Source organism: Jaculus jaculus, chromosome 6, assembly GCF_020740685.1.
Source record: "Jaculus jaculus isolate mJacJac1 chromosome 6, mJacJac1.mat.Y.cur, whole genome shotgun sequence".
Classification (NCBI taxonomy): Eukaryota; Metazoa; Chordata; class Mammalia; order Rodentia; family Dipodidae; genus Jaculus; species Jaculus jaculus.
The window spans coordinates 166,767,576-166,795,406 of NC_059107.1; the positions used below are offsets into that span (position 1 = coordinate 166,767,576).

Consider the following 27,831-nt stretch of genomic DNA (forward strand, 5'->3'; position numbering starts at 1 on the left):
GGTTATTCCCAACCCAACGAGTAAAGGTATCATTTGTACAGCTGTCTTAGGTCTCCCTCTGATATATCTACATCTGGGATCAAGGTGGCTGGGGCACAAAGGCCCATCCAATTGGTGGGCAGAAAGTCCTAGGCCATCCTGTCTCTGCAAACATAAACCATTCCAGAAGATGGGCAGAAAAGTACAGAAGGAAGGATGAATGTATCCCACGTCTATACTGGAATTATTAGGGGAAGGTGGGGCCCAAATGCAAATTCCAGAAGGAGACATTGGGAACAGCTGAATGGGGATGGGAAAGGTGGCAGAGCAATTTTTTAGGGTCACATGGGCAACTGTAGTTGTATCATTGGTGATTACTGCAATTAGCTGGGGAGGTCCAGATCAGAGGCAAGGCCAGCGATCCTCCACACGGGAGGGAATTGTTTGGTTTAGCAGGGTGAAGACCATTTTAGGCATAGTCCTCAGGGGTGGGACACTCCTGGAGAAGTGATTGTCAGTGTCCCCTTATTGGAACAAATATCTTAGGTCTCTCGCTGGTACCCAAATGGGTCTTTTTTCATCTTGAGGGAAAACACATCCAAACCCTCGCCCTGCTGTGAGGAGTGGGGCTGGTCCTCTGCAGGCCCCAGTCAACGGGTCCCTCCATCTTACCCAGATAGAACTGTAGGTAACAGATGAGGACCAATGTTTTTGAAAAGGGGATAACTGTTTATTTTCTTTAGAAAAGTTTAAAATGTTTAGGGTAAATAATGCCTTTTTTAGTTGGTCTTGTGGATTCCCCCTTTTGTTTTTTGTAATTGAGACTTGAGAGTCTGATTATATCTTTCAAAGATAGCCTGGCCCCTGGGGTTGTATGGGATGCCTATGGAATGTGAGATTTTCCAGGTCTGGAGAAAATCTCCAAAGGCCTTACTTACGAAGCAGGGGCCATTATCTGTCTTAACTTGGTCAGGTAGTCCAAGGGTGGCAAAGCATTGAAGCATATGGCTAATAGCATGTTTAGATTTTTCCCTGGCATGTGCCGATGCCCAGCAGGTGTGGGAAAAGGTATCGACAGAAAGAAAAATATATTTAAGCTTTCTAAATGGAGAATAGTGTGTGACATCAATTTGCCAAAGATAATTAGGGCAGAGCCCTTGAGGATTGCTTCCTATAGTTTCAGTGGTGATATAAGCCTCAGCTTGTCCAAGTATATTCTAACCTAGGAGGCTGGCCGTTAGGCTAGACACCACCAGAGGGCGCACCTCCCCACAGTTACCGTCAGTATCAGTCCAGGGCTGCCAGTTGGCTGTTTCCCAGGATGTTGACTGTCCGCCCACACCAAGTAAAGGCAGACCAGGGACTAACTGCCATGAAGGAGGGACTTCCTCCTTTCTAATTAGTATTACACTGAGGTATAGAAGCCATTTTATCAGCCAAATTGTTTCCTTGAGAGAGACAGTAAGGTCGGCCACAGTGTCATTTTTGGCCTTAGACCCAGAATCAGGGGCACCGGTCCAGTGTGTAACAGGGCTGGGGATAGCCCCTGGGGGAGTTTAAAGACTCATCCTGAAGGCTGAACTTAGATTTGCAATCCTTGGCCTAATGGAAACCCTTCTTACATCGGGGGCAATGGGTACGAGGCATGTTAGGGGCCACAGGGTCTTTTGGGGTATTTTTTGCCCAATTGGGGCACTCCCTTTTAAAGTGACCCTCTTTGCCGTACCCATAACAAGATCTCCCCTTTCCCCCTGAGGTCTGTTGGAGGGCACAGACCAGGGCAGCCATATCCTCATGGCGGGCAGTCTGTAAGGCTGACGCCATGGCCCTCGCCTGATGGGAGCTCGATCCCACATCTCTGGTGGCTATAATCCATTTACTCATACAGTGATCTTTTAGCCCAGCACAGGCCAACTTATGGTCACTCATCATGCCTTCCCAGACCAGCATTTTAATGAACTGTTCTTGCAGGGGGCCAGGGGGAAACTTTCTTTGTAAACTTTTTTCAACCCTCTCTATGAAGGTAGCCAAGTCTTCACTAGCTTTTTGTGTGATTCCTATGATGACGGACTCAGATGGGCCTTCTTCCAGTTTCCTTCATGCAGTCATTCCCAAAGCCTGCACCTGATCCTGGTATGGATCAGGGATGCCAGCTTGCTGGAGGCCTGTGGAAAACGCATCAGCGGTGCCCAAGAGCATGCCGAAGGTGATTGGGACTGGGGGCTGAGCGGCCTGATTCCGCTCAGCCTGAGTACGGCACTCATTCTGAAAGAAGGCATACTACTTTATGTACAGGGGGCCGGAAAGAATGGCTTTAGCAAGGTTTTTCCAATCCTGGGTGGTACACTGATGATAAGCCCAGGGGGAATTAGGTCCATCCTATGAGACAGCCTTTTTAAGGTCTTTTAAATCATGAGCCTCCCAGGGGTACCAGGCGGTGAGGCAATTACCGCCGGGATTAACATTGACAGGGAAGAGGTTGGTTAGGGCAACAGCAACACACAGACACATGAGTACAACACAAACACAAAGGACTCAAAAAATAGCTAAATGTGCTGCAGAATTAAGTTCAAATTTAGATCCGTCGGCCAGACGAGTCTGTGTCCTTAGGGGGCATCTCGATGATACCAAACACGGCACAGATGGGAGCAGATCTTCCCAGCAGGTTTGCTCTGTCTTCTGGGACGGAGTCCCCACTCAAATGAGGGGGCAATATGCCTTGAGTCTCCTCCAGGTCTGCCCACATGGTGTGTCCACCAGGGACATATGACCCATTTAGAAATACAGATGCCGTAGATGCAGCTTGCTGGCAAACCAAAAGTGAAAGGAAAGAGAAAGGGAACGAAGAGATGTTGACAAGCAAGCACAGGTTACAAAAGCAAAAGTCAGCACCTTTGATAGGAGGACTGCATCATAATTTATGAGGGTACACTCACCTGCAGACTGATTGGCCTGTCAGTGTTTTTCCATCAGAGAGATGCCCCACATTGGACTCCAGTCTGCCAAGCTCACCAGCAGGTAGGGCTGTAAGAGAACCAGGCCCACTGGTCTCTTCCTGGGGCTGAGCGGGATGGTGAGTATCGATGACTCAGAACCTCTCCTAGTCACTGGAGAAAAACTACACTGCGTCGGGAGACTTGTTGATGCAGAATCTCACTTTATTGTGACAGGCAGATGCTTATATAGCATTGAGAATGAAGGTGGGGATCTCAGGAAAGGATGAGGTGTAAGGGCCAATAGCATGTTACGACTTTTGAAATGATTGGTTCTAAGCTCACGCTGGAATTCTAACTTTTTTGCAGAAGTAGCAGGCCAGAGGCAGTTTGGCGCCCTGTTGAGTCATAGCTGGCCTGAGACAGGTCGCCAAACTTAAGCTAGGCTCAGGAAGTTCCACTTGGACTCACGTCTGGGCCTCTCAAGGCCCAACAGCCTTAACCACTAAGCCATCGCTCCAGCCTCTAGAGCTTCCTTTTTAAAAAAACAATCTTTTGAGCTAGAGAGATGGCTTAGCAGTTAAGCACTTGCCTGTGAAGCCTAAGGACTCCGGTTCGAGGCTCAATTCCCCAGGACCCACATTAGCCAGATGTACAAGGGGGCGCATGTGTCTGGAGTTGCAGTGGCTAGAGGCCCTGGCGTGCCCATTCTCTCTCTCTATCTGCCTCTTTGTCTCTGTTTGTCACTCTTAAGTAAATAAATATTTTAAAAAAAATCTTTTGTTGGGGCTGGAGAGATGACTTAGCAGTTAAGGCGCTTGCCTGCAAAGCCTGAGGGCCCAGGTTCGATTCTCCAGGTCCCACGTAAGCCAGATGCGCATGTTGGCACGTGCATCTGGAGTTCGTTTGCAGTGGCTGGAGGTCCTGCCACACCCATTCTCACTCACTCCCTCTCTCTTTCTCTTTCCCTGTCTCAAATAAATAAATAAATCTTTATTTTTTTCTTTATTTTGGTTTTACTTTTTTTGTTTCAATTTTTTAAAAAAAATTTGTTTATTTTTATTCATTTATTTGAGAGTGACAGAGAGAGAAAGAGGCGGGGGGGGGAGGGAGAGAGAGAGAATGGGCGCGCCAGGGTCTCCAGCCAGTGCAAACGAACTCCAGACGCGTGCGCCCCTTTGTGCATCTGGCTAATGTGGGTCCTGGGGAATCAAGCCTCGAACCAGGGTCCTTAGGCTTCACAGGCAAGTGCTTAACTGCTAAGCCATCTCTCCAGCCCTATTTCAAAGTTTTATTAACAACTTCCATGATTATAAAAAATATCCCATGGTAATACCTTCCCTCCCCCACTTTCCCCTTTGAAACTCCATTCTCCATCATATCCTCTCTCCATCTCAATCAGTCTCTCTTTTATTTTGATGTCATGATCTTTTCCTCCTCTTATGATGGTCTTGCATAGGTACTGTCAGGCACTGTGAGATCACGAATAAATAAATCTTTTAAAAAATCTTTTATTAGAGAAAGAGAATGGGCCTGCCAGGGCCTTTTGTCACTGCAAACAAACTCCAAATGTGTGTGTGCCAGTTTGCATCAGGCTTAAGTGGGTACTGGGAAATTGAACCTGGGATGAAAGCTTTGCAAGCAAGTGTCTTTAAACTCTGAGCCATTTCTCCAGCCCCTCCCCCCCTTTTTTTCCTTTTGAGGTAGGGTCTCACTCTAGACAAGGCTGACCTGGAACTTATTCTGTAGTTCAGACTGGCCTCAAACTCACAATGATCCTCCTACCTCTGCCTCCTAAGTGCTGAGGAATGTGCCACAACTAAAATCTGCCAATTTTAGTTTTTTGACAATTTCATACATGTATATTGTAAATTTTGATTACAGCTATTCTCTGTTACCCTCTCTTACTCCTGATGAGTCCTTTCCTCTTCCTAACTAGTCTTCCTTCTACTTTCAAGTCTTTTTGTGTGTATGTATGACACACTGAATTTAATTTTTTTTGTTTTTTAAGGTAGGGTTTCACTTTAGCTCAGGCTGACCTGGAATTCACTATGGAATTCACTTGGTGGCTTCAAACTCTGAGGAGCCTCCTACCTCTGTCTCCTGAGTGCTGGGATTAAAGGCATGTGCCACCATGCTCAGCTGAATTTAAATATATTTTAAATTTTTATTTATTTGAGAGAAAGAGAAAGAGGTAGAGAGAGAATGGGCATGCCAGGGCCTCCAGCCACTGCAAATGAACTCCAAACACATGCATCACCTTTTGCATCTGGTTTACATGGATGGGTACTGGGGAATCGAACCTGGGTCCTTAGGCTTTATAGGCAAGTACCTTAACCGCTCAGCCATCTCTCCAACCCCACACTGAATTTAATTGGGGTGTTTGTATGAGCATGGGTGTTTACTGGGACATGGGCAACTTACCACTGAAGATAATTCTCCCTCCCTCAGCAACCATTAACTGCTAATAGCTCATTAGGGGTGGGGACAGATTTCATGAGCCTTTTCCCTTATTCATGATGAAATTCTGATGGCTCTAATCTTTAGGCCTTATTCAAATAATTCCAGTTACGGTGAGATCATAAGCAAACTGGCCATACTGTATTCAGTATACAGTCTTCCACAGCACTTTTCCCCATCCTTAGGCTCTGACATTGTCCTGCCCCCCTACTCCCTCCTTTTTTATTATTTATTTATTTATTTATTATTATTATTATTATTATTATTATTTTTGGTTTTTCGAAGTAGGGTCTCACTCTAGTCCAGACTGACCTGGAATTCACTATGGAGTCTCAGGGTGGCCTCGAACTCACGGCAATCCTCCTACCTTTGCCTCCCGAGTGCTGGGATTAAAGGCGTGTGCCACCACGCTCGGCCACCCCCCTTTTTTTTTCATTTAGGGTCTCATTTTAACCAGACTGACCTGGAATTCACTGTGTAGCCTCAGAGTGGCCTGGAACTCACAGTAGTCCTCCTACCTCTGCCTCCCAAGTGCTGGGATTAAAAGTGTGTGCTACTATACCCAGCTTTCTGTCCCTTCTTCAACAATGTTTCCTGAGCCTTGCAGGGGGTAGAATATGCCTGTTTAGTGATTAAACACTCAATTGTCACTTACTCTCATCATTTTGACTATCTATGAATCTCTGTATTAACTGCCACACACTGTAAAAAGAAGCTTATCTGACCAAGGGCTGAGAACAGCACTGATTTTGAGCATCAAGATAAATATTTTGAAGGCAGTTTGATAGCATGACTATTTAGCAGAACAGTAATAGTGAGTTCACTCCTAGGGCCTATAACCTCCCTAGCCATGGGCTTTTTTTTTTTTTAAGATTTTTATTTATTTATTTGAGAGTGACAGACACAGAGAGAAAGACAGATAGAGGGAGAGAGAGAGAATGGGCGCGCCAGGGCTTCCAGCCACTGCAAACGAACTCCAGATGCGTGCGCCCCCTTGTGCATCTGGCTAACGTGGGACCTGGGGAACCGAGCCTCGAACCGGGGTCCTTAGGCTTCACAGGCAAGCGCTTAACCGCTACGCCATCTCTCCAGCCCGCCATGGGCTTTTTGATTATGTTTGTAGTATCAGGTATTAATTACCTGGGAGTAGGCCTCAAATCTATCCAGAAAGTGCTTGGTTAACCCCATAACTAAGGCATGCCACTGTTGTACCCAGTGGGGCACATCTTGCTTGGCAGGACAGTATTATAGCTCACAGGTCCACAGCTGAGTTAGACCATAGATAATTTTTAAATTTTTTTGTTTTTTCGAGGTAGGGTCTCACTCTAGCCCAGGCTGACCTGGAATTCACTATGGAGTCTCAGGGTGGCCTTGACCTCACAGCAATCCTTCTACCTCTGTCTCCCGAGTGCTGGGATTAGAGGTGTGTGCCACCATGCCCGGCCATAGATAAATTTTATTTCTCAGCAGTCTGTCAACTTTTTTTCAACTTTGAAAGCTTTGATTTATTCAATATAAACATTAAAAATATGCCATCATTTAAAAATTTTATTTATTTAAGAGAGAGAGAGGCAGATGGGCACATTAGGGCCTTCAACTGCTGCAAATGAACTCCAGATGCCTGCACCACTTTGTGCATCTGGCTTTCATGGATCCTGGGGAATCGAACCTTGGTAATTTGGCTTTGCAGGCAAGTGTCGTAACCACTAAGCCATTCCTCCAGCTCCATTTTTTAAAAAATGAAGTAGAAAGTTGTATGGATACATCATATGTTACTGCCAATATTTCCATGCTCCTTGCGCCCATTCTGCTGAAGGTCCTCCTCAGTGGAATTGCTGGTTGGTATTCCCCCTAATTTTGTGGATATAGATGTGAGGGCATCAGTCAGTCACTGTAAAAGAGGAAGGGGCAGGGGGCAGTACCTCTGGACATTCCCTTCCACTCTGTGGCCCTTACATTCTTTTGCCTCCTCCTCTTTTGCAAAATTCCCTGAGCTGTGGTGGGTGTGTTTTAAGTCTGTTTTAAAGTTGTGCTGTCAGCAGGTTCTGGATTTCTGCTTTGGTGAGTTTTGAGTATCCTCTGTGTCTGTCTCCATGACCCTGGTGCTGATTTGCCAGGCTTGCTATTGTAGCAGCACTCTTGCTCATCTTGCCAATTCCTCTGTGGTTTCACATGGGCCCTGGCTGATGTGCGAGGGGTGCTTTATCTCTTCATTCTAGTTGCTTTCTGAAAAAGAAAAACAGATGCTCCAAAGGAGACTGAAGTGAGCATAGGTTCAATGGGATAAACATTATTAATTAAAAAAAAATTAGGTGGGTATAGCCACTCTTTTGGCTAAAGACTCGTGGGAGCTTCTTCTCGGAGTCCATGATTTTGGTCTCCATTCTGTCAGCTTTTTTTTTTCTCAATTTTTATTAACATTTTACATGATTCTAAAAAATATCCCATGGTAATACCCTCCCTCCCCCCACTTTACCCTTTGAAATTCCATTCTCCATCATATCCCCTCCCCATCTCAGTCTCTCTTATTTTGATGTCATGATCTTTTCCTCCTCTTATAATGATCTTGTGTAGGTAGTGTCAGGTACTGTGAGGTCATGGATATCCAGGCCATTTTGTGTCTGGGGGGAGCACGTTGTAAGGAGTCCTACCCTTCTTTTGGCTCTTACATTCTTTCTGCCTTGGAAGGTGTGATAGAGATATTGCAGTGCTGAACACTCCTCTGTCACTTCTTTTTAGCACCATGATGCCTTCTGAGTTGTTGCAGTCAGGTTCATATTGCTGGTAGAAATCACCCAACAAGAGCAGCTTCTGGGAAAAAGAGATTTATTTTGGCTTACTGGCTCAAGGGGAAGCTCCACGATGGCAGGGAAAAACGACGGCATGAGCAGAGGGTGGACATCACCCCCTGGCCAACAGAAGGTGGACCACAGCAACAGGAGGGTGTGCCGAACACTGGCATGGGGAAACTGGCTATAAAGCCCATAAGCCCGCCCCCAACAATACACTCCCTCCAGGAGGCCTTAATTCCCAAATATCCATCAGCTGGGAACCTAGCATTCAGAACACCTAAGTTTATGGGGGACACCTGAATCAAACCACCACATGAGTCATCCCAAGGTTACTACCATCTGAAGAGAGAAGGTTCTCTACCAAAAGTGAGAGTAGCATTAATATATGTAACCCCAGCTTTTGAATATTTTATTATTATCTATTTATTTGACGGGGGGGGGGGAGAATATGAATATGGGCGTGCCAGGGTCTCCAACCACTGTAAACAAACTCCAGACGCATGTACCCCCTTGTGCATCTGGCTAACGTGGGTCCTGGGGAATCAAACCTGGGTCCTTTGACTTTGTAGGCAAATGCCTTAACTGCTAAGCCATCCCTTCATCCCCTAACCCTAGCTTAAAAAATGTATTTATTTATTTGAGAAAGAGGGAGAGAGAGAGAGAGAAAAAAAATGGGCACTGGGTCTCCAGCCATTGCAAATTAACTCCAGACACATGTACCACCTTGTGTATCTGATTTACATGGATGCTGGAGTATCTAACCTTGGTCCTCTGGCTTTGCAGGCAGGTGTCTTAAGCCATTTCTCCAGCCTCAGCTTTTATTTATTTTGTTTTTTTTTAATTTTTTGAGGTAGGGTTTCACTCTAGCTCAGGCTGACCTGGAATTCACTATGTAGTCTCAGGGTGGCCTTGAACTCTCGTGATCCTCCTACTTCTGCCTCGTGAGTATTGGGATTAAAGGCATACACCACCACACCCAGCTCCTAACTTTTTTTTGTTTGTTTTAATTAACTTTTTGGTTAGAATACTAAGAATGGGTTTCATTGTATGATTGTAGCTTTTAACTATTACAGATAAAGCTGTTGTCAGCATTCATGTGAAGGTTTTTATGTGAATTTAATTTTTTATTTTCTATGATCAATGCCTAGGGTGAAGGCAGTTTTTACTTATATGGATTCCTACCCATTGATGCTTTATAGAAGTTGCAGAATCCCATAAGGTACGTATGTATTTGTTATGGTTACATCTTATCCTTTTTTTTTTTTTTTTTTTTGAGGTAGGGTCTTGCTTTCTAGCCCAGGCTGACCTGGAATTCACTATGTAGTCTACCTCCTACCTCTGCCTCCCGAGTGCTGGTATTAAAGGCATGCGCCACCACGCCTGGCCGTGCTAACCTTTTTACTTGTGTGTAATATTCATCATTGCCTCTCATCAGTTTTTGCCTTAATTTTAATCAGAAGCACTACTCATTGTACCTTAGTTTTTCTTTCTTTCTAATATTTCTATCTGATATGCTTTACAGGCAGGCACCATAACTGTTAAGCCATCTCTCCTGTTTTCTTTAAATATTTTTATTTTTATTTATTAATTTATTTTTTTTTGAGGCAGGGTTTCACTCTAGCCCAGGGTGACCTGGAATTCACTATTTATTCTAACGCTGGCTTCATCCTCCTACCTCTGGCTCCCAAGTGCTGAGATTAAAGTTGTGCACCACCACGCTTGGCTTTTTTTTTTTTTTTTTCGGTCGTTCGAGGTAGGCTCTCACTTACTCTCTAGCCCAGGCTGACCTGAAATTCACTATGTAGTCTCAGGGTTGCTTTGAACTCATGGTGATCCTCCTACCTCTGCTTCCTGAGTGCTGGGATTAAAGGCATGTGCCACCACACCTGGCTCTATTTTTATTTATTTATTTAAGAGAGAGCAAGAGGCAAAGAGGTAGAATGGGTACATCAGGGCTTCCAGCCACTGCAAACAAACTCCAGATGCATGTGCCACCTTGTGCATCTGGCTTACATGGGTCCTGGGGAATTAAACCAACCAAGGTCCTTTGGCTTTGCAGACAAGCACATTAACCACTAGGCTGCTACCTCTCTAGCCCCTCTTTCCTTCCCTCCTTCCTTCCTCCCCTCCTTCCTTCCTCCCCTCCTTCCTTCCTCCCCTCCTTCCTTCCTTCCTTTCTTCCTTCCTTCCCTCTTCCCTCCCTCTTTCCCCCCTTCCCTCCCTCCTTTCCTCCCTCTTTTCCTTCCTTCCTTCCTTTCTTTCTTTTGAGGTAGGGTCTCACTCTAGCCCAGGCTGACGTGGAATTCACTATTACTGTAGGAATTTCCTGAATGAGACTCAGAGCTGTTCAGACAGAGGAGAGGAAGATTTATTCATGTTGGTGGACTGACACCTAGATCACTTTGTAATGTTGTCAGCCCCAAGCTTAGGCAAGAGGGTTTTTTTTTTCCTCTTAGATTTATATATATGTATACACACACACATACATACATACATACATACATACATATATAACAACTTCCATGATTGTAAACAATATCCCATGATAATGCCCTCCCTCCCCCACTTTCCCCTTTGAAACTCCATTCTTCAACATATCCCCTCCCCCTCTCAATCAGTCTCTTTTATTTTGATGTCATTATGTTTTCCTCCTATTATGATGGTCTTGTGTAGGTAGTGTCAGGCCTGTGGGGTCATGGATATCCAGGCCATTTTGTGTCTGCATTGTAAAGAGTCCTACCCTTTCTTTGTCCCTTACATTCTTTCTGCCATCTCTTCCACAATAGAACCTGAGCTTTGGAAGGTGTGATAGAGATATTGCATACTGAGCACTCCTGTCACTTCTTTCCAGCACTATGATGCCTTCTAAGTCATCCTAAGGTCACTGGCATCTGAAAAGAGAAGATTCTCTACCAAAAGTGAGAATAGCATTAATATAAAGGTATGAACATTAAGAGAAGTGTGTACTGGGCAGTTTGATAACCATAGTATATACATTTAGCCAGACAGAAGCAAATGTTACACCCCCAGGACTCATGACTACCCCTGTTTTAAGTTTTCAGTATTAGGGATGTATTTCCATCCTTAGAGCAGGCCTCCAGTCCAATTAGAGGGTAGTTGGTTTCCACCATGACAGATTGCCACTATTGCACCCATTGGCTCATTTAGCCTGGCTGGCCAAATATAAGGTTTGCAATGTCCACTGCTGAGTATCTTCACTGGTGATTTCTCTCTCTCCCATTGAACTGCATGCAGAATGGCTTTTTCCAGCTTTCTGTCGTCTGCAAGAAGGTTTTTTTTTTTTTTTTCTTCCTTCCTACAAGCACCAAGATTACAGAAGCATATATGGCATGAGCAGGCAGCTACATAGTTTAAATTTCTTGTAATTTCTGTTCCTGTCAGCCCAAAACTATCAGTAAATCGCAGTATGGGCATGGAACTTATCTTCATTCCCTAGTTGTTCCTTGTGGTCTAGAAGTTATCTTTCTGTTCTTTTGTCTCCCCATGTGAAGGCTCAAGGACAACCAGGGATGTATCTCTGCTCTTTGTGGGTAACTTTTGGCCTGTTGGTGGGCTCTGTAACCCAGCACAAGTTTTTCTTTTATTGCTATTTTCTGCTAGACTATGTAGTCTCAGGGTGGCTTTGAACTCACAGTGATCCTCCTACCTCTGCCCTCCTGCCCCCACCCATTGCTGGGATTAAAGGCATGCATCACTATGCCCAGCTCTTTTTCTTTCCAGGTAGAATCTCTCTCTAGCCTAGGGAAATTGGAATTCATTATGTAGCCACAGGGTGTCCTTAAAATCACAGCAATCCTACCTCAGCCTCCCAAGTGTTAAGATTAAAGACATACATACACCAGGCTCCTCAGTTTTCTTATTGTTTATATTTTCCTGGTATATGTTTTTCAGTTGTTTGCTTTCTCTCTTTGTTTGTTTGTTTATTTATTTGCAAACAGAGAGAGATAGAAAGATAGAGATGAGCTGGAGAGTTGGCTTAGTGGGTGAGGCACTTGCCTGTGAAGCCTAAGTTCACCCAGTACCCACATCAGCCCAATGCACAGGGTGGAGCATGTGTCTAGAGTTTGTTTGTAGAAACCCTGGCCTACCCATTCTCTCTCTCTTTGGTAAATAAATAAAAACTTTTTAAAAAGTGCCTTTAACTGCTGAGCCATCTCTTCAGCCCTCATTTCTATTTTGATGTCACTATTTTTTTCCTCCTATTATACAGGTCTTGTGTAGGTAGCATCAGGCATGTGAGGTTATGAATATCAAGGCCACCTTTGTGTCTGGATGACAGCTTTGTAAGTAGTCCTCCCCTTCTTTTGGCTTTTACATTCTTTTTTGTTTTGTTTTGTATTTTGAGGTAGGGTCTCACTCTAGCCCAGGCTGACCTGGAATTCACTATGGAGTCTCAGGGTGGCCTCAAACTCATGGCGATCCTCTTACCTCTGCTCCCGAGTGCTGGGATTAAAGACGTGCGCCACCACGCCCGGCTTGGCTTTTACATTCTTTACCTCTTCTGCAATGGTCCCTGAGCTTTGAAATGTGTAATAGAGTTGTCTCAGTTATTGTTGAACACTCTACTGTCACTTCTCAGCACTTTGGTCATTTTTGAGCCACCCTAATGGTCACCACTATCCGAAAAGAGAAGTTTCTCTAACCAAAAGTAAGAGAAGCATTAATATGTGGGCATAAGTATTTACAGCAGTTTGGTGGGTAGAATATATATATTTAGTCAGACAACAATAATAGTTTTCTCCTTAGGGCTTATGACCTCCTCAGCCATTGGCTTTTTTTGTTTGTTTATTTGTTTTTTGAGGTAGAGTCTCACTCTAGTCCAGGCTGACCTGGAATTCACTATGTAGTCTCAGGGTGCCCTTGAACTCACAGTGATACTCCTATCTCTGCCTCCCCAGTGCTGGGATTAAAGGCATGCGCCACCACGCCCGTCTGCCATTGGCTTTTGACTAGGTTTTCGGTATTGTGCATGTATTTCCTCCCATTGAACAGGTCTCAAATCCAATCAAAGAACAATTAATTTTCCCCAAAACAGACTTGCCAACATTGTACCGGTTGATATATTTTGCATGGCTGGCCATCCTATTTATTTATTTGAGAAAAAGAGACAGAGAATGAACACACCAAAGCCTCCTACCACTGTAAATGAATTATAGATACATATGTCACTTTGTGCAATCTGGCTTTACATGGGTACTGGGCAATCAAACCTGGTTGTTAGGCTTTGTAGGTAAGCACAATCACCTTAACTACTGAGCCATGTCCTCAGCCCTCATTTTTCATTTGAAGCAAAGTCTCACTCTAGCTCAGACTGACCTAGAATTTACTCTGTAGCCCAGGCTGGCCTTAAAATAACAATGATCCACCTATTTTAGCCTCCCATGTACTTGGATTAAAGGCATGTGCCATCATACAAAGCTTCTTCTCTCAAATTTTTTTGTTTTGTTTTGTTTGTTTGTTTGTTTTAGAAAGTAGCGTTTTTGTTCTGGCCCAGGCTGACCTGGATTTCACTATGTAGTCTCAAGGAGTTAAAAAAAATTTATTAATTTGAGAGGGGGAGGGGAGGGGGGAAGGAAGGAGAGAGGGAGGGAGATCGAGCGAGCGAGCAAGCGAGCATACCAGGGCCTCTAGCCACTGCAAATGAACTTCAGATGCATGTACCTGTTAGTGTATCTGGCTTTACGTGGGTACTGGGGAATTGAACTGGATCATTTATTTTATTTTACTTATTTATTTATTTTTTGGTTTTTCAAGGTAGGGCTTCACTCTCGTCCAGGCTGACCTGGAATTGACTATGTAGTCTCAGAGTGGCCTCAAACTCACAGCAATCCTCCTACCTCTGCCTCCCGTGTGCTGGGATTAAAGGTACCACCATGCCCAGTGAACCTGGGTCTTTTTACTTTGCTAAGTCATCCCTTCAGCCCTCAAATTAAAAAAAGCAAACAAACTGCTGGGCATGGTGGCGCATGCCTTTAATCCCAGCACACGGGAGGCAAAGGTAGTAGGATCTCTATGGGGTCAAGGCCACCCTGAGACTACATAGTCAATTCCAGGTCACCTTGAGCTAGTGCGAGACCTTACCTCGAAAAACCAAAGCCAAAACAAAACAAAACAAAAGTAAGTACATATATACTTATTTATTTGTTTGCCAGGTACGTGTGACACACACCTTTAATACCAGCACTCAGGAGGCAGAGGCAGCAGTATCACTATGTGTTCAAGGCCAGCCTGAGACTTCATAGTGAATTTTGAATTCTAGCCTGGGCTAGAGTGAGACCCTACCTTAAAAAAAAAAAAGTAAGGGAGGTCTTAGGACCCAGAAGGAAAACTGAATGCAGTGCCAGTGTGTATATGGAGTCCCTTTTCCTGCAAGTCACAGCAGATCCACTTGGAGCTCTTCATGACTGATTGTATGAATAGCATCCAATTCAGAGATGTATCTATATGTGGGGGCCATAGGGAACAAAGCACTCATCTCAGTCTGATGTGGGGAGCATGTTCAAAAGGGCACAAGTAGGAAGGTAATGATGTAGCATCCTTGTGGTGAGGCTGGGTTTTAGGAGACTGACAAAGTGTCCCGAGCATCTGAAGTCATGCTGCAAGAAACAGCCTAGTGTGTGGTGGGCATCTGGAGTCAGTGGCAGTTTTGAAACTTTTTAACATGAGAGGCAATGAGGATGTAGATATCAGGGTCCATGGAGATGAGGCTAGATACAGAGGCTCCTTGGGCAAGGCAGGTTCACGGTCACATTTAAGTACTGCAGTCAGTCTGATATTTATTTTTTATGCTTTTGGTTTTGTGAGGTATAGTCTCACTCTAGCCCAGGCTGACCTGGAATTCACTATGGAGTCTCAGGTGGCCTTGCACTTATGGCAATCCTCCTACCTCTGCCTCCCCAGTGCTGGGATTAAAGGCATGTGCCACCGTGCCTGGCTTTTCACTTTTTTTTTTTTTTTTACAGTAAAAATATTAGATAAGGGCTGGAGAAATGGCTTAGCAGTAAAGGTGTTTCCTTGCAAAGCCTGATGGCCCAGGTTCACTTCCCCAGTGCCCATGCACAAGGTGGCAAATACATCTGGATTTGGTTTACAGTGGCAGGAGATCCTGTTATTCTCTCTGTCTCTCTGTCTCTCTCTACTTCCAAATAAGTAATAAATATTTTAAAATATTAGGTAAGATAAATATTGCCTACTGTTGCTGTTAATTTAATGTAACATCAAAATCACTCATAATTTGAAGATATACTTTCAGCTTTGTTAAAGGTGGAGGATTAATGTTTTCTTTCTCTGCCAGGACACTGAAAACTGTTGGTAATCTGCCCTTACAGACTGACAGTGAGTGTCTTTGGGATGGACAAACTTGTCTAGGCAAGATGGCAAGAACTGTTGAAGGGTTGGGGGGAGCTGAGGGGGGATTGGCCACTGGTGATCCTCAGATTGCTATGGCAATAACTCATACCCAGTTAGCATGCATGTGAGGGAGGTGGTGGTTTCATAGGTAATTCTGGGTGTTATTCAGCAAGATGGCAACAGTAAACAGAAGGTTAGCTGGCAGATGACAGCAGAAAAGGGCAGTATCAAGCACAATGAACTGTCTTGAGTTTGACTTACTAAGTATGAGCTCTGAAATTCTTCCAGGTGGACATGTTAATTTTCATTCAGGAGGGGATTGGACACCAGGGAGGTGGGTTTTTGTTGTGAGTTACCATTCTCAGGATAGAGGGATATCCCTAGTGCTGACACTTGTGAGACTTTGGAATGTATGGGCTTCACAGAGCCAAGGAGCAAATGAGAGCATCCAGGAGCATGTTGAGCACTGTTGGTGGGGTAGGAAGGTGGGTCAGCCTAGGGGAACCTGGAGAGGTGGGTCCTAGAGACAGAGAATGAGTTTGATAAGAGCAGTTACTTAGGAGAATCTTTCCTCATCCTGGGCTCCAGGATTGCTAGTGTTCTCATTGGGGATAGACTTGTTAGAATGTGGAATGGCATGGCTGAGGGTAGAGTTACAGAGTAGGGACGAATGAGCTTCTCTTTTTTTCTTGCTTGCAGCTCTGTGGCCATCATCATGTTCTGGAAGTTTGACTTGAATACCACATCCCACATCGACAAGCTGCTTGACAAGGAACATGTAACATTGCAGGAATTAATGGATGAAGATGACATCCTGCAAGAGTGTAAGGCTCAGAACCAGAAGCTGCTGGACTTCCTTTGCAGGCAGCAATGTATGGAGGAGCTGGTGAGCCTCATCACAAAGGACCCACCCCTGGACATGGAAGAGAAGGTCCGCTTCAAGTATGTACTAAGGCTGTGATCCAGGCCAGTTGCTGGGTAGTGCTTAGGGAGGGCATGGGCAGTATCCAAGGACAATCAGAGCCAGGGCTTTCTTAGACCCACCTGAGAAATGAAGGGCCACTATGGAGGTAGTTATTTGTGAGGTTTAAGTGTTTGGAATCTCTTGAGTATGTGTTTTCTCATTCTGAGTTACAAGTGAGTTTATAATAAGTTGGTACGTGTGGAACAGTTTGCATAACTATCCTGAAAGAATATCCTGATCCCATGATAGTCACTTGAAATTGTAGTGTAGTGCCATACCATTAGCAAAGTTGGCTCTTGGACTAGCAGAAGGGCCAGGCATAAAAGAGGTATAATATCTGACTCCTGAACCCCAGGAAATACTTCACTTTGGGGTATCTAGCTCAGAGGATATATGTCATCATTAATGATATTAACTTCATAAACATCTTTTTCTCAATTGTTTATTCCACATTTTCTTTTATTTTTCAAGGTAGGGTCCACTCTAACCCAGACTGACCTGGCACTCATAGAGAACTCGGAGTGATTCAAACACACAGTGATTCTTCTACCTCTGCCTCCTGAGTGATAGGATTAAAAACATGCACCCCCACACTCATCTTTATTTGATGTTTGACCTGGGCTATTAGGAGATAACAGAAGGGAAGGGGTAGTGTAGTGAGATGATCATAACTTTAAGTAAGGGTAGAGTCTGAATTAAGAGGACACCTTAAGCAGCAGGAAGGACAGGGCAGGCCTAGACTTCAGGCTTTGAAGATTTGGCTCCATGAATAGACTACTTTGGCCCACAGTGTATCTGGGGAGAGTTGGGGATAAGTGATATATAGACATCTGATCTAAGTGCTTATTCGGAAGCATAAAATGCATGTGTGTGGTGGTAAGGTGCTAGGATCAGTAAAGTATAATCTGTTTTATTTTATTTTATTTATTTATCCATTTATTTTTATTTTTTAATATATTTTATTTATTTATTTGTGAGAAAGAGAGAGGGATAAGGAGAAAGAGGCAGATAGAATGGGTGTGCCAGGGCCTCCAACCACTGCAAACGAACTCCAGACACATGCCCCACCTTGTGCATCTGGCTTATGTGGGACCTGAATAATCAAACCTGGGTTCTTAGGCTTCACAGACAAGCACCTTACCTGCTAAGTCATCTCCCCAGCCCCTTACTTTATTGCTTAAAATTTTTATTTATTTATTCTTTATTTATTTGAGAGAGATAGAGAGGCAGACAGAGAGAGAAACTATGGGAGTGCCAGGGCTTCCCACCAGTGCAAACGAACTCTAGATACATGTGCCACCTTGTGTGTCTGGCTTATGTGGGTCCTGCGGAATTAAAACTAGGTGAACTTCCAGACTAGGCACAATTATGGAGGAAGGGATATTTATTGATGTTTACAGACACAGGGGAAGATCCATAATGGCAGAAGCAGCTTTACAGGTCCAAGCAGAGAAAGAGAAGCACAAGCCTAAAAGCCACACAGCACAACACACTTCTTCAGATTGAAATCTCAAACCCCCCCACACACAAACACACCTTAAGATCTGCCCAGTGACACCACCTCCAGCCAGGTGGCTGCAGATGCAAACTAATAAAACACTGAATATATTAAGGGCCATCTATTCAAACTGCCACATGAGGAGTCTTTCATTTCAGCTCTAGCTGCAGTAACCTGCAGCCAAAACATGTGGTCTTTGAGAATAGGGTTTTACCATCTAGTTCTGGTGGGCAACCAAGAGCTTTTTTTTTTTTTTTTTTTTTTTTTTTTTTGTCTTTTGAGGTAGGGTCTCACTCTAGCTCAGGCTGATCTGGAATTCACTATGTAGTCACAGGGTGGCCTTGAACTCATGATGATCCTCCTACCTCTGCCTCCTGAGTGCTGGGATTAAAGGCGTGCATCACCATAACCGGCTTTTTTTTTTTTTTTTTTCATTGCTAAAGGACTTTATTGTCCTGTTCCTATACCACAGTAAAAAGGGACCTGCAAGCTCCAGGCCTGTACCATTTATCACGACAGCAAAAACATGACCCACGTGAACATGTTTCCCACCCCACCCCAGACCGCACAAGATAAATACATGGTACAAAGTTTTTTTTAAAAAACAGAATAAATTAATAACTTAAGTGATTAGGCACCAACAGTGATTTGAAAAATTACATATCTATCTTAAATGGTAACAAGACAAGAACATAAGACTAGACTGCTTCTAGCTCATTTCCTCTTTACAACAAATAGTGATAATTCTGTGAAATGATTCTAAATTTCAAGATCCAAGTAGCCAACATATTACACATAGACGTACATCACCCGATACTACATGACAGCATAAATCTCCAGCAGGGCTCCCTTGGCAGGAGCCTGCTGATTCCAGGCCCCAAAGAACATGACAAGTCCCAGGGAGATGGCCCCATAAGCCTGGCTTACCCCCCTCATGATGATCCTCCTACCTCTGCCTCCTGAGTGCTAGGATTAAAGGTGTGCATCGCCATAACTGGCTTTCAAAACAATTTTTTTTAATTAAGACAGTTGCTTTGTAGCCCAGGCTGGTCTCTAACTCATTCTTCCTACTACAGCATCCCAAGTGCAAAGATTTAAAGTGTGCAGCTTTTGGGCTGGAGAGATTTCACAGTGGATAAGACACTTGCCTGCAAAGCATAAGGACCTGGGTTTGATTCCCCAGTACCCATGTAAAGCTAGATGCACAAGGTGGTGCATACATCTGGAGTTCATTTGCAGTGGCTAGAGACCCTGGCACACCAATTTCCTCTCTTTCTCTATCCACTTCTTTCCTTCTCTAGCAAATAAATAAAGTATGTAGCTTTTATGTTTTTAATTAAAAATAATTTATTTTTATTTATTTATTTGAGAGAGAAAGGAAAAAAAATGGGTGCACCAGGGCCTCCAGCCTCTTGCAGACAAACTCCAATGCATATGCCACTTTGTTAATCTGGCTTACATGGGTCCTGGGGAATTGAACCTGGGTCCTTTGGCTTTTCAGGCAAGTACCCTAAATGCTAAGCCATTTCTCCAACCCTGATATTTGAAATTTCTATATCATAATCATTATCATTTTTAAAAAATATTTTTATTTATTTATTTATTTGACAGAGAAAGAGGGAGAGGGAGAGAAAGGGCACGCCAGGGCCTCCAGTCACTGCAAACAAATTCCAGATGCATGAGCCTCCATGTGAACCTGGCTTACATGGGTTCTGGGCATTTGCACTTGGGTCCTTAGGCATCATAGGCAAGCACCTTAACTGCTGAGCCATTTCTCCAGCCCATTAATTCTTTCTTATTCTCAGATTTCCATACCCCCACCCCTGCCCCGACACAAGGTTCTTGCCATGTTACCCAGGTTAGTCTCATACTCCTGGGCTCAAATGAGTCTTTTGCCTCAGCCCAGATGCTAGAACTATAATCTTATACTACCTCTGCCAGCTCTCATGTATTTTTATAAAAGGCTCCCAGGTTTTATTCCTGGGTATACTGTTGTTGCAGTTATCTTGTTGCTGTGATAAAGCACCTAACCAAAAGCAGCTAATGGTAGAAAAGTTTTTTATTTTGGCTCATAGTCTTTTTTTTTTTAATTTTTAAATTTTTATTAACATTTTCCATGATTATAAAAAAAATCCCATGGTAATTCCCTTCCTCCCCCCTGACACTTTCCCCTTTGAAATTCCATTCTACATTATATTACCTCCCCATCTTAATCATTGTACTTACATATATACAATATCAACCTATTAAGTACCCACCTCCCTTCCTTTCTCTTCCCTTTATGTCTCCTTTTTAACTTACTGGCCTCTCCTACTAAGTATTTTCATTCTCATGCAGAAGCCCAGTCATCTGTAGGTAGGATCCACATATGAGAGAGAACATGTGGCGCTTGGCTTTCTGGGCCTGGGTTACCTCACTTAGTATAATCCTTTCCAGGTCCATCCATTTTTCTGCAAATTTTATAACTTCATTTTTCTTTACCACTGAGTAGAACTCCATTGTATAAATGTGCCACATCTTCATTATCCACTCATCAGTTGAGGGACATTTAGGCTGGTTCCATTTCCCAGCTATTATAAATTGATGGCTCATGGTCTTGAAGGGAAGCTTCATGATGGCAAGGGAAAGCATGGCATAAGTAGAGGCTGGACATCATCTTTTCCACAGTAGGTAAATAAATAAGGAAAGGAAAGGAAAGGGAAAGGGAAAGGGAAGGAAAAAAAGAAAGAGTGAGGCTCAGGGAGGCCCTTGATACCTTCAAAATATTATAGGCCATTGCCAAAGCTCTTAGTTACCCACCATATCTAGATGGTAAGACCCTATTGCTGAAGACTTCTTATGTTTGGGCTGCAGGTCACTGAGCAATCAAGCTGGAACTGAGCTGGAAACCTCCCCCCTGTTGACTAGCTGTCAGAATGCTGGAAATAGTTATGCAGCATGCAGCCTTCTGGGAGAGAAGTCACCAATGGTGTTAACCAGCAGGGGATCCTGCAGGTCTTACTGCTGGCCAGCCAGGCCAAATGTGCCAACTAGTGCTGCAATAGTAGCATGTCTGTTATGGGGGAAATCAACTGCTCTCTGATTAGACTGGAGGTCCATTCCATGGGAGGGAGTACATGCCTGGTACTGAAAACCTAGTCAAAAGCCTATTCCTAGGGAGATAATAAGCTCTAGGGGGAAAACTACTAGAGTTGTCTAGCTAAATGTATATGTTATACCCACCAACCTGCCACTTAAACACTGATGTTTATGCCCATATATTAATGCTACTCTCACTTCCAGTTAGAGAATCAAACCTTGGTCCTTTTGTCTTGTAGGCAAGCATCTTAACCACTAAGCCATCTCTCCAGCCCCCCAAAAGTTTTTTTTTTAGAGTGAGAGCTGGGCATGGTGGCACATGTCTTTAATCCTGGCACTCAGGTGGCAGAGGTAGGAGAACTGCTGTGAGTTTAAGGTCACCCTGAGACTACAGAGTGAATTCCAGGTCAGCCTGAGCTAGAGTGAAACGCTACCTCATGTGAGTGCTTAGGAATCAAGCCTTGAACTGGGGTCCTTAGGCTTCATAGGCAAGTGCTTAATGAAGCCATCTCTCCAGCCCTTTTATTTTATTTTTGAGGTGAGCTTCACTCTAGCCCAGGCTGACCTGGAATTCACTATGTAGTCTCAGGGTGGCCTCGAACTCATGGTGATCCTCCTACCTCTGCCTCCAAAGGGCTGAGATTAAAGACATGTACAAAAAACAAAACTTGTTGAGATAGGGTGGAGAAATGGCTCTGCCATTAAGGTGCTTGCCTGTAAAGCCTAAGGACCTGAGTTTGATTCCCTAGTACCCACATATAAAGCCAGATGCACAAGTGGCACATGTGTCTGGAGCTCATTCACAGTGGCTAGAGGCCCTGGCACATCCATTCTACCCCTCCTCCCCTTTTCTCTCAAATAAATACATCAAATTAAAAAAAAAAAAAAAACAACTACTGGGCTGGAAAGGTGGCTTAGCGGTTAAGCACTTGCCTGTGAAGCCTAAGGACCCGGGTTTGAGGCTCAATTCTCCAGGAATCCACGTTAGCCAGATGCATAAGGTGGCGCACGCATCTGGAGTTCGTTTGCAGTGGCTGGAGGCCCTGGCATGCCCATTCTCTCTCTCTATCTGCCTCTTTCTCTCTGTCACTCCCAAATAAATAAATAAATAAATAAAAATGAACAAAAAAATTAAAAAGTAAAAAAACAACTACTTGGGGCTGGAGGGATGGCTTAGCAGTTAAGGTGTTTAACTGCAAAGCCAAAGGACCCAGGTTTGATTCCCTAGTACCTGCATCTGGAGTTCCTCTGCAGTGGCTGGCGCGCCCATTCTCTCTCTCTCCCTCTTTTTCTGTCAAATAAATAAATAAATAAAAATATTAAAAAACAACTACCTGGGAAAACAAAATACCTTAATTATTAAAAAAAAAAAGATAAAAACTAACTCAATTATTGGACTGAGTGATGATTCAGTAAATAAAGTGCTAACTGCTAAGCTGAGGTACCAGAGTTCAGTCCCCAGACCCCAGGTAAAATGTCATGGTAGGCTTTTGTAGTTCCAGCATGCTGATGTTGATGGTTAGTTGGGAGGCAGAGACTGGAGAACTTTCCTGAAGCTTGAGGGTAGCCCAACAAAGAATAGCAGAACTAGAAGCAGAGCAAGAAAACCTGCCTCAAATGATGTGGACAGGTAAGGACCAACCCAAAGGTTTTCCTCTGACCTCCACATGCATGTTTGCATACATACAAATAAAATTTTAAAATTTTCAAATCTTACTTGCTAAAAAAATATTTTGTGGGCTGGAGAGATGGTTTAGCGGTTAAAGGCACTTGTTTGCAAAACTTCCAGCCATGTTTCTTAGTAACCATATAAAGGCAGATGCACAAAGTGGCATATGCTTCTGGAGTTCATTTGCTGCAGCAGGAGATCTTCCCTCCCTCCCTCCCTCCCTCCCTCCCTCCCTCCTTCCTTCCTTCCCTCCCCTCTCTCTGTCTCAAGTAAATTATTTATTTATTTATTTTGGTTTTTCAAGGTAGGTTCTCACTTTAGCTCAGGCTGACCTGGAATTCATTACATAGTCTCAGGGTAGCCTCAAACTCATGGCTGTCCTCCTACCTCTGCCTCCCAAGTGCTGAGATTAAAGGTGTGTACTACCATGCCCGGTTTCAAATAAACAAATAAAAAAATGTATATATATTATTAATATATTTTATTTATTTATTTGAGAGAAAGAAGCAGAGAGAGAGAGAATGGGTGTGCCAGGGCTTCCAGCCACTGCAAACAAACTCCAGATGCATGCACCCCCTTGTGCATCTGGCTTACATGGGTCCTGGAGAGTTGAACTGGGATCCTTTGGCTTTGCAGGCAAATGCCTTAAACACTAAGCCATCTCTCCAGCCCAAATAATTTTTTTTGTTTATTTTTATTTATTTAGTTGAGAGCGACAGACAGAGAGAGAAAGAGGCAGAAACAGAGAGAGAGAGAATGGGTGCGCCAGGGCCTCCAGCCACTGTAAATGAACTCCAGATGTGTGTGCCCCTTGTGCATCTGGCTAACGTGGGTCCTGGGGAATTGAGCCTGGAACCAGGGTCCTTAGGCTTCACAGGCAAGTGCTTAGCCACTGAGCCATCTCTCCAGCCCAAAATAAATATTTTTTAAAAGTTTATTTTGTGGGGCTGGGGTGATGGCTTAGTGGTTAAGGCACTTTTCTGCAAAGTCTAAAGTTACAGGTTCAACTACCCAGAACACATGTAAAGGCAGATGCACAAGGTGGCACATGCATCTGGAGTTCATTTGCACTGGCTGGAAGCCCTGGCTTACCCATTTTCTCTCTCAAATAAATAAAATATTTTAAAAAATGCATTAATCCCAGTACTCAGGAGTCAGAGGTAGGAGAATCACCTTGGCAGGGGATTGGCTTGGCATGAGGACAGTCTTTCCCTAACCCATTTTATCAGACAAGATATTCTCACTGGTTTCCAGACAGCAAGGTCCGGGGCACACTCCTAGATAAACTCAGATGAAGGGCAAAACACCGCCTTGTTACCAGTACTATTGAAGAGGACTCTGATCTTGAGCACTAAACACATGTGCTCATCCTTGTTTGTTGGTCAGGTATAGTGAGATGAGCCTGTCCTGTCCTGGGACATGAGCTGTCCTGTCCTCTACTTGTATCTGCCACATGCTAAAGATGGAGCATAGTGATATCATGGGATTATGTATAACAGGCTAGCAATTATTTTGTATGTGGTTATTTTAATGTTTTATTTATTTATTTTTAATTTTTATTATTTATTTATTTAGAGAGATGGGGAGAGAATGGGCTTATCAGTGCGGCTAGCCACTGCAAATGAACTCCAGACACACGTGCCACCATGTGTATTTGGCTTAGGTGTGTTCTGGAGAACAAACATGGGTCCTTAGACTTCAGAGGCAAATGCCTGAACTGCTAAGCCATTTCTCCAGCCCAATTTATTTATTTTTTAATTAATTTTTTTATTGACAACTTCCCTAATTATAGTAATAACCAATGGAAATTCCCTCCCTCCCCCCACTTTCTCCTTTGAAACTCCACTTTTCATCACTCCCCCTTCCCACCTCACAATCGGTCTCTCTTTTATTTTGATGTCATCATCTTTTCCTCCAGTTATGATGGTTTTATGTAGGTAGTGTCAGGCACTGTGAGGTCATGGATATCCAGGCCATTTTGTGTCTGGAGGAGCACATTATAAGGAGTCCTACTCTTCCTTTGGCTCTTAGGTTCTTTCTGCCACCTCTTCTGCAATGGACCCTGAGTCTTGGAAGGTGTGATAGAGATATTGCAGTGCTGAGCATTCCTCTGTCACTTCTCAGCACCATGGTGCCTTTTGAGTCATATCAAGGTTATTTATTTATAAAGGGAGAGACATAATGGGCATGCCAGGGCTTCTTGGCACAGTAAACGAACTCCAGATGCATATGCCACTTTGTGCATCTGGCTTTACATGGGTACTGGGAAATGAACCCTGGTCATTAGACTTTGCAGGTAAGTGCCTTAACTTTAAGCTATCTCTCCAGCTCATATATGGCTATTTTATCTTCTCTTTTTCTTTCTTTCTCTTTCCCTCTTTCCTTCTCTCCCTCTTCCCTCTGTCTAGCCTAAGCTGATCTGGAATTCATTCTATAGCCCAGGCTGGTACCAGTTTCACTGTAATCCTCCTACTTTAGCCTCCTAAGTGCTGAGATTAAAGGCATGAGCTGTGGCTGGAGAGATGGCTTAGTGGTTAAGGCACACGCCTGCGAAGCCTAAGGACCCAGGTTCGATTCTCCATGTCCCACGTAAGCCAGTTGCACATAGTGGCACATGTGTCTGGAGTTGGTTTGCAGTGGCCAGAGGTCCTGGTGTGCCCATTCTCCCTCTATCTCTCTTTCTTCCCTTCTCTGTCTCTAATAAGTAAATAAAAATAAATCTTTTTTTAAAAAGGCATGAGCCACTGTGCCAGTGTATGTGGTCATTTTCAACAAATGAACTGTACATTTCAGTGTTTGAGAGGCTAAGGTAGGAGGATTGCCATTAGTTTGAGACTAGCCTTGTATGTAGAGTGAGTTTCAGGTCAATCTGAGCCAAGCTAGATACTGCCTCAAAAAGCAAAAAAATTGTGTATGTGTGTTTGTTGGTGGGGGGAGGTTCAAGGTAGGGTCTTGCTCTAGACCAAGCTGACCTGGAATTCACTATGCAGTCTCAGGCTGTCCTACCTCTGCCTCCTGAGTACTGAGATTTAAAGGTGTTCACTGAAGCTGGGAGGATCGTTATGAGTTTGAGGTCACCCTGGGACTCCATAGTGAATTCTAGGTCAGCCTGGCCTAGAGTGAGACCCTACCTCAGAAAAAAAAAAAAAAAGTGTACACTATCACACCAGGAATAATAATTTTTTTTTTAAAGAGCAAGAGAGAGAATGGGCACATCAGGGTTTTTAGCCACTACAAATGAACTCCAGATGCATGTACTGCCTTGTGCATCTGGCTTACATGGGTGCTGGGGAATTGAACTGTGAGGTCCTTTAGCTTTGCAATTACCTTAACTGCTAAGCCATCTCTCCAGCCCGAAAAATAATTTTTTAAAGTGCATTTGTACATACTTGTATTTATCTTTCTTTTTGGTTTTGTTTTTACTATAGACCAGGCTGACCTAGTGTCAGAATGGCCTTGAACTCATGACAGTCATCTTGAGTGCAATACTCCTGAGTGCTGGGAGTAAAAGGTGTGCACCACCATGCCTGACTGTTTTCCTTCCTCCTTCCTTCCTTCCTTTTTTTTTTTTTTTTGAAGTAGGGTTTCATTCTAGATCAAGCTGAGCTAGAATTCACTATGTAGTCTCAGGGGCCTTGAACTCACAGTGATCCTCCTACCTCTGCCTCCTGAGTGCTGGGATTAAAGGCATACACCACAACATCTGGCTTATATTTATTTCTTTTTTTTAAAGCTTATTTTTATTTATTTATTTGAGAGAAAGAGAAAGAGGTAGAGAGAGGGAGAGAGAGAATGTGCCCGCCAGGGCCTCCAGCCACTGCAAACAAACTCCAGATGCATGTGCTCCCTTGTGCATCTGGCTTACGTGTGCTCTGAGGACTTGAACCTGGGTCTTTAGTTGTTGCAGGCAAGTGCCTTAACCACTAAGCCATCTCTCTAGCCCCTCTTTTTTTTTCTTTCAAGGTAGAGTCTCACTGCAGCCCAGGCTAACCTGGAATTCACTATGTAGTCTCAGGGTGGCCTCTAACTCACAGTGATCCTCCTACCTCTGCCTCCCAAGTGCTGGGATTAAAGGCATGTGCCACCATGCCTGGCTCTGTCTCCTGCTTCCTCTAAAATAATAAAATAAATAAAAATTTTAAAAAACATTATAAGGAGGGAGAATGAGTGCAGCAGGTCCCCTTGCCACTGCAAATGAATGCCAGATGCATGTGCCATTTTATGCATCTGACTTTACATGGGTGCCAGGGAATCAAACCTAGGCCCATCTGTCTTTGCAAGTAAGTGCCTAAACTGCTGAGCCATCTCTCTAACTCCCCTTCCCCTTTTTTGAGGTAGGTTAAGGGTGTATGGCACACCTGGCTTCATTTTATATATATGTATGTATGTATATATGTATATGTGAAGACTATATTTTCTTTTTTTTCAACTGGAATGATTTATTTATTTATTTTTAAATCTTATTTTATTTTATTTTATTTTTTAAAGATTTTTATTTATTTATTTGATTAGTTGAGAGTGACAGAGAGAGAAAGAGGCAGATAGAGAGTGAGAGAGAGAATGGGCGCGCCAGGGCTTCCAGCCTCTGCAAACGAACTCCAGACGCATGCGCCCCCTTGTGCATCTGGCTAACGTGGGACCTGGGGAACCGAGCCTTGAACCGGGGTCCTTAGGCTTCACAGGCAAGCGCTTAACCGCTATGCCATCTCTCCAGCCCTTATTTTATTTTTTCTCAATTGTTTAAAACATTTTCCATGATTATAAAAAATATCCCATGGTAATATTTTTTTATATTCATGGAAAATGCTAATAAAAATTTTAAAAAATATATCCCATGGTAATATCCTCCCACTCCCCACTTTCCCCTTTGAAATTCCATTCTCCATCATATCCCCTCCCCATCTCAATAAGTCTCTCTTTTATTTTGATGTGAAGACTATATTTTCATTCTTTCTTTTTTTGTTTTATTTCTTTGAGGTAGGGTTTTGCTCTAGCCCAGGCTGACCTTGAATATACTATGTAGTCTCAGGCTGGCCTCACAGTGATCCTCCTACCACTGCCTCCAGAGTACTTGTATTAAAGGTGTG

General features: G+C 43.7%; 1 protein-coding gene across 9 annotated transcripts in view; it reads left to right on the forward strand.

The window, feature by feature from the left end:
* The window catches only part of Ppp6r2 (protein phosphatase 6 regulatory subunit 2), a 124,896-nt gene that overhangs the window by 16,711 nt on the left and 80,354 nt on the right, over positions 1-27,831 (forward strand). For 4 of the 9 annotated variants that reach the window (XM_045151792.1, XM_045151793.1, XM_045151799.1 and 1 more), the window contains exons 2-4: positions 9,313-9,383; positions 12,396-12,468; positions 16,235-16,477. In XM_045151792.1, coding sequence (XP_045007727.1) covers positions 12,458-12,468; positions 16,235-16,477 — 254 coding nt within the window. In that variant the 5' untranslated portion in view covers positions 9,313-9,383; positions 12,396-12,457. Of the gene's footprint in view, positions 1-9,312; positions 9,384-12,395; positions 12,469-15,479; positions 15,521-16,234; positions 16,478-27,831 lie in introns of those variants that run through there. The other 5 variants (XM_045151800.1, XM_045151801.1, XM_045151795.1 and 2 more) reach the window with 4 other exon arrangements.